This window comes from Procambarus clarkii, chromosome 64 (genome assembly GCF_040958095.1).
Source record: "Procambarus clarkii isolate CNS0578487 chromosome 64, FALCON_Pclarkii_2.0, whole genome shotgun sequence".
NCBI lineage: Eukaryota > Metazoa > Arthropoda > Malacostraca > Decapoda > Cambaridae > Procambarus > Procambarus clarkii.
The window spans coordinates 2,656,885-2,669,681 of NC_091213.1; the positions used below are offsets into that span (position 1 = coordinate 2,656,885).

Here is a 12,797-nt window from a genome sequence, read left to right on the forward strand (position 1 = left end):
AGAGAGAGAGAGAGAGAGAGAGAGAGAGAGAGAGAGAGAGAGAGAGAGAGAGAGAGAGAGAGAGAGAGAGAGAGAGATGAGAGAGGAATGTAGTCATGAGGAAGGCCTACAGCATTATAACAGGAGACTGGGAGCGCCGCCCCCCCCACCCACCCACCTACCTGTGGCTGCAGGTATCGAAGCGCTCACCCTTCAATTAACAAGACACTTCTCATTTATTCATTCCCTTCGGAAAATCGCGGTTCCGCCACCCTGATGAACACTCCTGAATAATAGCCAAGCGACCATTATGTGGTTAAGGTTTTGGGTTTTGGCTGCGGTGTTTTATTCAGTTCATACTCTTACAGTCGCGGGGGCGAGGCCAGGGGCCGAGAGGCCGAGGCAGGGGGGTCGAGGGGGCGGGGGGACGAGGGGCCGAGGCAGGGGGGGTCGAGGGGGCGAGGCAGGGGGGTCGAGGGGGCGGGGGGACGAGGGGCCGAGGCAGGGGGGTCGAGGGGGCGAGGCAGGGGGGGGGGGGCGAGGGGACGGGGCGCAGTGTAAAAGTTTGAAAAGTTTCTGTGGCTGGTGTTACTATTGGAGGAGCTGGGCCGCCAGGGGGCCCCCATGTTGCTGAAAACATTATTAATTGACTTGTCAGCGGAGTTGCTGACTCCTGCCCTCTGGTGCTGTCCTCTTCCTCCTTGTTCTGGTGCTTATGTCAGATATTACCTCACACATGGTCCTTATCTAACACTCGCCACCACCTCATTGAATATATATATATATATATATATATATATATATATATATATATATATATATATATATATATATATATATATAGTGTGTGTATATATATTATATATAAACATAACGCCTCACCCCTGAATGCGTTTTCGGCTTCATGTTGACTTGGGGACTATTCAAGCTTTTTCACACACACAGACACACACAGAATGGTACATAAAAATAAAAACAAATGATAAAAACCATCCAACAAAATCATTAGAGGAAAGGGGGGAGTAAAATACAGAAAGAGAGGGAACATGTTCCTGAAAATTGTATATACCAGCATAGACGGAGTGAGATAAAACCAAATACTGAAGCTAAACTATATAATTCATCTTAAGGTCCCAGATATTGTCGCACTAACAGAGACGAAACTTGAAAAGAACATTTTAAACGAGGTCACATTCCGAAGGGGCTTCTCAATTGCCCGAAACGCTGCGCGTACTAGTGGCTTTACAAGATTGTAAATACTATGCTATGTATTCTCTCTAACCCAATGTACCTTCTTGTATATAAATAAATTTGGAGACGTAACAGGGAAAACTAGGAAGGGGGTAGAGGAGTGGCTGTGCTGGTGAAAGAACACCTGAAGGTAAGAGAGAGTTACTAACCCACGTTTGGTTGAATTTGGGCGAGATGGTGTTAATTTACTTAAAATCTGGTGGGGTTAGTTAACTTTAGCTAGATTTAGTTAATTTTGATTCGGTTAGGATAAAATGGGCTAAAAAAATAGATGGGAAGGGGCTAAATGTTATTGAATTTAGTATAGCTCCGTGTTAGATTAAATTTAATAATTCACTGTGTTGAGGGACAGGAAGCCAGTGTGTATTCATACACGTTTGACTTTTATCGAGGTAAACCCCAAGGCTTTTTATTTAAGGCAAATTTACTGCCCCCGCCCAGGAGGCAACCCCACAACAAGCTGACTAACCCCTGAGTGCCTGCTCACTGCTGGGTGAACAGATGCATTAGGTGAAAGAAAATGTGCTCAACCATTTCTGTCCCACCCGGGATTGAGCCCGGAATTCTTAATTGTGCGTCGAGAAAGATTCCAACTGTACTACCCGGTAAATTTAGGTGGGATAAGTTAAATTTTGGCTCTATATAGTTAAATTTGGCTCTATATAGTTAAATTTGGCTCTATATAGTTAAATTTGGCTCTATATAGTTAAATTTGGCTCTATATAGTTAAATTTGGTGTTTTGTTATAAAATAGGTTAAATTTTGGTGGGGGTTATCTTGGTTATCTTGAGGGTAGGGTAAATAATAGGGGTTATCTTGAGATCTTGAGATGATTTCAGGGCTTTTTAGTGTCCGCGCGGCCCGGTCCTCGACCAGGCCTCCACCCCCAGGAAGCAGTCCGTGACAGCTGAGTAACACCCAGGTTCAGCTGAGTAACCCCCAGGTTCAGCTGAGTAACCCCCAGGTTCAGCTGAGTAACTCCCAGGTTCAGCTGAGTAACTCCCAGGTTCAGCTGAGTAACTCCCAGGTTCAGCTGAGTAACTCCCAGGTTCAGCTGAGTAACACCCAGGTTCAGCTGAGTAACACCCAGGTTCAGCTGAGTAACACCCAGGTTCAGCTGAGTAACACCCAGGTTCAGCTGAGTAACACCCAGGTTCAGCTGAGTAACACCCAGGTTCAGCTGAGTAACACCCAGGTTCAGCTGAGTAACACCCAGGTTCAGCTGAGTAACACCCAGGTTCAGCTGAGTAACACCCAGGTTCAGCTGAGTAACACCCAGGTTCAGCTGAGTAACACCCAGGTTCAGCTGAGTAACACCCAGGTTCAGCTGAGTAACACCCAGGTTCAGCTGAGTAACACCCAGGTTCAGCTGAGTAACACCCAGGTTCAGCTGAGTAACACCCAGGTTCAGCTGAGTAACACCCAGGTTCAGCTGAGTAACACCCAGGTTCAGCTGAGTAACACCCAGGTTCAGCTGAGTAACACCCAGGTTCAGCTGAGTAACACCCAGGTTCAGCTGAGTAACACCCAGGTTCAGCTGAGTAACACCCAGGTTCAGCTGAGTAACACCCAGGTTCAGCTGAGTAACACCCAGGTTCAGCTGAGTAACACCCAGGTTCAGCTGAGTAACACCCAGGTTCAGCTGAGTAACACCCAGGTTCAGCTGAGTAACACCCAGGTTCAGCTGAGTAACACCCAGGTTCAGCTGAGTAACACCCAGGTTCAGCTGAGTAACTCCCAGGTTCAGCTGAGTAACTCCCAGGTTCAGCTGAGTAACACCCAGGTTCAGCTGAGTAACACCCAGGTTCAGCTGAGTAACACCCAGGTTCAGCTGAGTAACACCCAGGTTCAGCTGAGTCACACCCAGGTTCAGCTGAGTAACACCCAGGTTCAGCTGAGTAACACCCTGGTACCCACCCAGGGGATTGGTTAAATCTAGTTGAACTTAGCTTAGGATAGATTTGAATAGAGGAGTGTATGAAGGAGAGTGAAGAGAGATATTGGGAGTGTCTGCATTTATGAATATATGTATAATTAAGTGTTTGTACGCTAAATTATATCCGAAATATGCATTTTAACTTAAAATATATGAAACATGTGAGTTTCCTAAATGAATAGACTAAGTTCATATGGGTGAGTAAGGTTTCAGCACATTTGGTAATTTAACGAACAAGATTGCTGTACGGATTATATGGATTAGTAAATATTGGTGACATGATTGGAGTGGATGAATGGGTGCAGCAAAAAGGGTTATTAATGAGGTATTTAGTACATTAAAACAACGAATATAAATTAGATGAGATCAGGAAATATTGGTGAGAGGGTTAGAGAACAGTTCAGCATAAATAATGTTGAAGTATCTATAGATATATTGGCGTTTATGAGGACTGAGAACTTTGAATCCTGTGAAATTTTAGATTTATCCAGATGTAGGATAAATATGTGAAATTAGGATAAATATCTGTGAAATTAGGATAAATATCTGTGAAATTAGGATAAATATCTGTGAAACTAGGAAAAATATCTGTAAAATTAGGATAAATATCTGTAAAATTAGGATAAATATCTGTGAAATTAGGATAAATATCTATGAAATTGTATGATATTTGGGAGGCTATTTTGTTCAACTCCTTAAGAGTATATCATAATTGATGTTAAACACACAGAAAAATGCTTGTATATTGGTTGTATTTGATGTATTTATTGTTCCAGATGATTTTGATTGTGCATATTGTATATTTGTGCAAGCTCTGTGTGTGTGTCTTATTTTTGTGAAAAAAATATCTTTTTGTGAAAGTGTGTTTGGTGCTTTATGACTGTACTGTGTAAGTATTTTGTGAAAGTGTGTTTGGTGCTTTGTGACTGTGTAAGCATTTTGTGAAAGTGATACACATATTTATGAAATTGTGCAGTGTTGAGAAAGTGCATTGAAATTTTTACGAGAGAACATGCGCTTTGTTAAAACGTGATATTTTGCATGAATGTTATAATGTGTGAGTAATGTGATATGCGTGTAAATGTCATGCTTAGTGTGTGTAAATACAATGTTTACGTAAATGTGATATTTTGTGTGTATGTGTGTGACTTTTATGCTGTATGATTTATTTTCTGTATTTTAAGTTTTGTAAAAGTGTGCCATTTTGTGTGTTAGGCAGTTTTAGTAAAATGTGTATATATAGTGATATAAATGAGTACTCTTTATTTTCTTCTCCGAGGCTATGGGTCCCTACACTTGCACCAGAGGTGGTACCCCTTCTAGGTTTAAAAAAAAAGTGATATAAAGGATTATATATTAGAATAACTTTTATCTTAAATAATAATGACTAATTTGAGTTCATTTTAATGTGATATAAACACATGCCCTCAACATGCTGACACCTTAATGTAACTTGGAGGAGATTTTGAGATGTGATTCAAATATTAGGCTTAAAGAAAATCATTAGGAGCCATAAGGAGGATTCGAACTTCCTCACCTGGTACTCTCAAGCTATAGCGCCCTAGACCACTACACCACAACATAGTAAAAGTAACCCAACCTGGGATTCAGCTGAAATTACTAGGCTTCTTGAGGCTCCCAACCGGAGATCGAACCCGGGGTTTCACACACTGAAACAGGAGAAGCAAAAAATGGCATCACAGATCAGTCTGCTACCTGAAAGAACTTCACCTGCTTGAGCAAGCCCGTGAGCTCCTGCCTGTAGAGAGGTTACCTCCCTGGGAGGATGACTCATGCAAGATTATCATCAATGAAATGGCAACGAAAAAGTCCAACATGATACCACAAGAAATGAGGCACAAGTATCTCGAGGAAATTTATAAAGAAGCCGGAGATGAGCAAGATCAAATCTACACTGACGGGTCATCTAATCCTATCAATGGCAGGGCTGGTGCAGCATACACGGTAATCAAGGATAATACTTTCCAACGCAGAAATGAAGAAAAAGCCCGTATTGAGAACTATGCCTCTTCAACGCAAGCAGAGCTAACTGCCATTGTTATGGCGTTAAGGTTTCTTGAACGGAACACTAATGGTGCAGTGATTTGCACCGATTCGAAAGCAGCACTGCAAAGCCTAAGTAAAAATCAGGCAGAAAATCTTGCAATAGTCGCTGAAATTAAGAGAGCTGTGAGAGTACTTACCAATCAGGGAAGAGTCATCAAGTTTCTGTGGATTCCCTCCCATGTTGGGGAGCCCCCCTCCCATGTTGGGGATCCCCTCCCATGTTGGAATATGTGGGAATGAACGAGCAGATGTGCTGGCTGCTGAAGGAGACCATATTGAATACTTCATACCCAAGACTCGACTTCAAATTAGAGGTATTATCAGGCAACATCACCGTGACAAGGTAACTGAGGAAAGGAGGATAGAAGCACAAACCAGTGAATCTGTACGATGGTACAACATGGTTGCAGCTGGCAATCCCAATCATTATGGCCGAAGAGGAGGACGACGAGGGAGAGAGTCAGTAATAGCGAGAATCCGTCTTGGATACAAATATCCATGGAGATATGGAATGGAAACAACAGTTGCTCAACGAAGTTGCAGAATCTGTGGTGAGTGATGGACACCGCCTTGACCACTATCTACGTGAATGTGAACACCTGAGAGACATTAGGAATAACTGTAGAATAATAAACCCCACATTGAGTTAGGAAAACACTATTTGTCAAATATTGATACTGTTCTTAAAAGATTTCCCCATTTTGCACCCGCAAGATAACAAACTTTTAAGGGTTGATAAATGTTAATCTTCTTGTTTGAGGAGCTGTTCACTTGAGACAGTTAAGCAAGTCCCAGCTGTGTCTGGGTACAAGTGACAGGATGAACAACCCAGCGGGTTTTCTTTCTATTGGGGAGTGTTGTACATTCTGCTATGGCGGTGTGTCCACTCACAGGATGAGTGGCGCTGCCCAATACTGTCACTATGGCGGTGTGTCCACTCACAGGATGAGTGGCGCTGCCCAATACTGTCACTATGGCGGTGTGTCCACTCACAGGATGAGTGGCGCTGCCCAATACTGTCACTATGGCGGTATGTTCACTCACAAGATGAGTGGCGCTGCCCAATACTGTCACTATGGCGGTATGTTCACTCACAGGATGAGTGGCGCTGCCCAATACTGTCACTATGGCGGTGTGTCCACTCACAGGATGAGTGGCGCTGCCCAATACTGTCACTATGGCGGTATGTTCACTCACAGGATGAGTGGCGCTGCCCAATACTGTCACTATGGCGGTATGTTCACTCACAAGATGAGTGGCGCTGCCCAATACTGTCACTATGGCGGTATGTTCACTCACAGGATGAGTGGCGCTGCCCAATACTGTCACTATGGCGGTATGTCCACTCACAAGATGAGTGACGCTGCCCAATAAACTCGCCCCTCGGGGCAAAATTTAAATTTACTCCTTGTACTCTCGGTGGTCAGAGTACTCTCGGAGGTACTCTCGTGACTACTCTTTGTGATCACGTAGTTCACGGTTCTAGTCAACTGCACAATGATCTCGCATTAACGAGTTTTATCAATGATGTATTTAGGGTCTGGCTGGGAGCTTCAGGACTCCTGGTGGATTCAGCTGAATCCTCAGTTGCATTGTTTGTAACCGTGTCGTGGTGTAGTGGTCTAGGGCAGGGGCTTGAGAGTACCAAGTGTGTGGGGTTCGAATCTTCCTAATGGCTCCTACTGATTTTCTCATTGATATATCACTTTAATCAGAGTTTATTGTGCATTAGGCTTGGTAATTATATATGGATTTTCCGGAGCTCGCTGTTGCTGTGTTTTAATGAATGGTCAGTAATGGGTCCATATTGTTTCCGTTAAATATATTGGGTCTATGTGTTGTTATTGTTTATGCCATAACTTTAAAGGTCAGGCTAGGTTAAGTTGGGTTAATGAATTGAATAAAATATTGAAAAGGAAGCAATAATCAAGGGCCACACTTGGCTAAGGCCGCTTTAAGATTTCCCACTTAATGACACTGTCACTGACATCACAGCTGCGAGATTGAATAATTAACCAATTAAACACTAGCACTTAAGTGCTTAATTAATAGTGTTTAGGCCTCAATGAAAGACTTTGTACCACAAGACATGCATTGAAATCTCCTTTGAGACTGGCAGTGTGTATAAATCTTGATTGCATAAATGTAGATAAAATAAAAAAATATATTTTGCATAAATATTTTATATGGGATGAATTAGAGACAATATAATTAGCACTGATAAGGATATGTGGTGTTGGGATAATGACGTCACCAGTATCGTTGTTGTTTCAGGTTTAGCTACTCAGAACGAAGTGTCCATGTAGCACGGGCTATGGTGAGCCCGTAATTGAGTTGGGTTATTCTGAATAACCTTGTGACTCTGATATACCATCAATACCAGCATCTGGGGTTAAAATATAGCTCCTGGTCGCTAATGACGTGATATAAACCCATGTTACAAGAAGCATTGTAACTTATTAAGGACTGTATAGTGATAAATATATCTGTTCTTAACATGGAGTTATATTCTTGCTGGTGCACACGGCTTGCGTGGAGATATAGAGGCGTGTGAGTAGCGCACTTGCTGCAGCCAAGTTCAAGTTCAGGGCCCAGATTCACGAAAGCACTTACGAACGTGTACATCTTTCCTCAATCTTTGACGGCTTTGGTTACATTTATTAAACAGTTTACAAGCATGAAAACTTGCCATTCAACTGTTGTTATTGTTATAAACAGCCTCCTGGTGCTTCGGAGCTCATTAACTGTTTTAAAAAGGAAACAAAGCCGCCAAAGATTGAGAAAAGATGTACAGGTTCGTAAGTGCTTGCGTAAGTACTTTCGTGAATCTGGCCCCAGGTATGTTTATTGAGACATGAAAGAAATACATCTCAAAGGGATAGAGTAGCTTAGGCTATTTCTACCCTCCCCCCCCCCCCCCCCCCCTGCTGGAGCCATCTGTGATCTCTGCTTTGACTACAGCAAGAGAATAAGGTGGATATGAATAGGAAATGTTAAGAGGCCTTCTGCAGTTTTATTCATCTTTGTGTTCAATAAGCAATCTTTGATTATACACTAAAAATATTAGGTGCAATTGTGCAATAACACCTGGATACCAAAAATATTTTTTACAAATTAAGTAATCTTTTAGTAGTTACTAAAAATAATTGAACAAAAGAGGCTATCTTTAAATGCATTCTATAGATAGATAAAGAATTGAGGATGACATTTGCAAGAGGATGAATGGGTAGATCAAGGGAGGTGTCAATAGAGTATTTAACATAAACGATTAATAAGTTTAAAGTTTTAAGGAAAGACTTGGGTAAATACAGGTCTGTGAACATTCTGCAATTTTCTTGTTTCTTATGAATAGACTAATACGCCTTGTGCAGTTTTATTTCATTGAAAAAGGGTAGCATATATGAATGAATATAGGTGGATATATATAGCAAATGTATGGTGCAACAAATATTCTGCAATTTCATTCTTATGTTTCACATGCATTCTTTTAATTGACTAGTTGGTAGAAATAAGTAATTATTGAAAATGGGAACAAATAAACATTTGAAAACGGGAATAAATAAGCAATCTTCGAAAATGGGGCATAAACATTCATTGAAAACGGGAAGAAATTAAACATTCCTTCACTGTAAAACAAAAAATTTATCTTGACTAAAATTATATACATTCATTAACATTACATTTATAATTTTTGAATAGTTACTTAACAATATTTGGAAAAAATAAAGTGACTGGAATATGTTTAACTGGAATTCACTATTGTAATAAACTGTTGATATCATTCATAGCAAATTTTAGTAACACTAAATTACTAATACTACTAAATACTAAGATTTTAGTCCAAACTCTGGCATGCAGGAGAAAAAATAAACACTGTAGGTTGTATTTTACTTCCCACTGAACACAGGAAGATGATCAACACAAGCTGCTTTAGGTGGCAGGACTCACAACATATGTTGACTGCACATGGAGGGGAGCATCAGCATGACATGCAGGCCTCATGCCACATGTAGTCAGCATGGAGGAAGAGGATCAGCTTGGCGTGTAGTGAGCGCCAGGCTTCGCACCGCGCTTAGACTACACGCAGAAATCAGCACAGCCTGCGTTGGAAAGCCGGCCTCGCAAGAGCTCAGAGGCAACAGTAAGCAGGCTGAGGGAAACCCGTGGGTCTCGCTGGCGAGGAGACCTGCAATGTTAATTACAATATGCGGGCCAGGGAGGAAAGCTGGGGTCGCCATTGTCCACCTCCCTTGAGGGTCCCACTTGTTAAATATTGGATTTAAAGGGAGGGAGACACTGGATCCTCTTTTATATATACACTCACCCGAGGCAGGTGCCGGGGCCTTGCATCACACCTAGAGGAGAGCCTGAGGTAGGTATCCTGACGCCTCAGAAGGGAGGTGGTGATACGACCTTCTGAGTGAAGCATGGACGAGAGGATCTTCGTACCAAGAAACTAATCACAAGCAACCCTCATGCTCAGCTTGCTGCTAAATTAAGCACCATAGAACACATTCACAATATACAAGCTGAAAACAACATAGCACAGACCATATACACTGACGGATCACTCAGTACAGCTACAGGGAGGGCAGGAAGTGCTGTTATTGCTCATCAGCCCGATGGCAGCACAATTCAAAGGAATATCCGAATTAGTAACTGGGCATCCACAATGCAAGCCGAGTTGGTAGCGATGCTGGTAGCACTCGAAATTATTGACAACACTGAAGTAGACAGCTTAATTATTTCTGACTCCCTATCCTCACTACGAGCAATAAACAGTTTGCAATCAAGTAATAACGTGCTTGTCTTGGAAGCTAGACGTAGATATATAAGAATACTTAGCAAGAGGGTAAATATAAAAATGTTGTGGATTCCTTCTCACATTGGCCTGCAGGAACATGACAAAGTTGACGCCCTTGCTAAGGCTGCAGTAAATAAAGACAGTATTGAACGGAATCTTGAGTTATCAAATAGGTCCCTTAAAAGTGTCATTAGACGAGAACTCCTGAATGAATTTGAAGAAAGTAGAACAGTGCAAACTGGAACTAGCAGGTCCATTGTTCATCACAATGAAATGTGTGAAGTAAAACATGTGTATGGGGCAAGTAACAAAGTCAGTAGACTAACAGGTGTTGTCACAGCTCGTATAAGACTTGGCTACAAGTATCTCTGGCAGTTCGGCTTGTATAGGGATCTAGATGAAGTAAAGTGTAAAGTGTGTGGACAAAGACAGGGACACACACTAACACTATCTTGGATTGTAGTAAAATTGAGCCTTTTATAGATAAATCTAAGCTCACTCTGTATGATATGGCAACCTATCTTATTACCATGGATAAATTACCTGAAATCCTTGCACTGTATCCATATTTCGCTTCCAGTAGATTAACGACATATGAGATTCAGAAACAAGTAGTGTATTGTGAAGACTAATAATAAACAGCAGCTCCCCTATGACTAATATCTCCATTGCTCAAACAATTATGTATTACCAATAAGACCTACCATTGATGTATAATGACTTACTGTAAATATATAGCTCTTGAAATAGCACATTCTCTGTAATTAGCTGACATTGTAACTATAAGGTGTGAAGGATAGATAACATTGTTTATGTAATAATCTAAGATGAGGTCTGATAAAGACCTTTTGTGCCCTCTGTAATGCTTTTTTGCGCTACCGCTCACAGGATGAGTATGGGGTTATCTTGAGGTTATCTTGAGATGATTTCGGGGCTTTAGTGTCCCCGCGGCCCGGTCCTCGACCAGGCCTCCACCCCCAGGAAGCAGCCCGTGACAGCTGACTAACTCCCAGGTACCTATTTACTGCTAGGTAACAGGGGCATTCAGGGTGAAAGAAACTTTGCCCATTTGTTTCTGCCTCGTGCGGGAATCGAACCCGCGCCACAGAATTACGAGTCCTGCGCGCTATCCACCAGGCTACGAGGCCCCCCAATGAGGGGTGCACAATAATCTAGCCGCCTCCGGCGACTAGAGAGCACCGTCAGGAGAAATCGAAATTTCGGTACCCAGTAACACCAGTAACACTAGAGAAATCGTCCGGCGGGAGAGAGCACCTGCCAGGGACCCGTGGGAGCCACACAGCCAACCTGCGTCACAGAACATCTGGAGGAAAAGCGACCTTGGAGTCGAAACATTCTAGTCAGGTACTGGAGTTGAGTTACCACTGCCTGTTAACCAGGGGGAAGGTGATGTTCCGGGTCTGGTGACACCTGGGTGGGTGTGGCAGCAGCAGCAGCAGCAGCAGCCAGCGTTACAGCCCTGGTGTGTGACCCCTGCTGCTGCTGCTGCTGCCAGTGTTACACCACCATCAACAGGAGCAGCAGCACCAGTAGCACTACCAACAGGAGCAGCAGCATCAGTAGCACTAGCAACAGGAGCAGCACCACCACCAGTAGCACCACCACCACCAGTAGCACCCCCAACAGAAGCAGCAGCAGCATCACCAGTAGCACCCCCAACAGAAACAGCAGCACCAGTAGCACCCCCAACAGAAGCAGCAGCAGCAGCACCAGTAGCACCCCCAACAGAAGCAGCAGCACCAGTAGCACCCCCAACAGAAGCAGCACCACCACCACCAGTAGCACCCCCAACAGAAGCAGCAGCAGCAGCACCAGTAGCACCCCCAACAGAAGCAGCAGCACCAGTAGCACCCCCAACAGAAGCAGCAGCAGCAGCACCAGTAGCACCCCCAACAGAAGCAGCAGCAGCAGCACCAGTAGCACCCCCAACAGAAGCAGCAGCAGCAGCACCAGTAGCACCCCCAACAGAAGCAGCAGCACCAGTAGCACCCCCAACAGAAGCAGCAGCACCATCACCAGTAGCACCCCCAACAGAAGCAGTAGCATCACCAGTAACACCAACAGCAGCAGCAGCAGCAGCACCAGTAGCACCCCCAACAGAAGCAGCAGCAGCAGCAGCAGCACCAGTAGCACCAGTAGCACCCCCAACAGAAGCAGCAGCAGCACCAGTAGCACCCCCAACAGAAGCAGCAGCAGCACCAGTAGCACCCCCAACAGAAGCAGCAGCAGCACCCCCAACAGAAGCAGCAGCAGCACCAGTAGCACCCCCAACAGAAGCAGCAGCAGCACCAGTAGCACCCCCAACAGAAGCAGCAGCAGCACCAGTAGCACCCCCAACAGCAGCAGCAGCACCAGTAGCACCCCCAACAGAAGCAGCAGCAGCACCAGTAGCACCCCCAACAGCAGCAGCACCAGTAGCACCCCCAACAGCAGCAGCACCAGTAGCACCCCCAACAGCAGCAGCACCAGTAGCACCCCCAACAGCAGCAGCACCAGTAGCACCCCCAACAGAAGCAGCAGCAGCACCAGTAGCACCCCCAACAGAAGCAGCAGCAGCACCCCCAACAGAAGCAGCAGCAGCACCAGTAGCACCCCCAACAGAAGCAGCAGCAGCACCAGTAGCACCCCCAACAGAAGCAGCAGCAGCACCAGTAGCACCCCCAACAGCAGCAGCACCAGTAGCACCCCCAACAGAAGCAGCAGCAGCACCAGTAGCACCCCCAACAGCAGCAGCAGCAG

The 12,797-nt window shown here is 44.2% G+C and overlaps 1 protein-coding gene across 1 annotated transcript in view; it reads right to left on the reverse strand.

Moving 5' to 3' along the window:
• Window positions 1–2,065: 2,065 nt before the first annotated feature.
• The window catches only part of LOC138354657 (uncharacterized protein YhgE-like), a 38,597-nt gene continuing 27,865 nt past the window's right edge, over window positions 2,066–12,797 (reverse strand). The window contains exon 2 of the mRNA XM_069309014.1: window positions 2,066–3,136. Within this exon, the coding sequence (XP_069165115.1) occupies window positions 2,066–3,136 (1,071 nt within the window). The remainder of the gene's footprint in view (window positions 3,137–12,797) is intronic.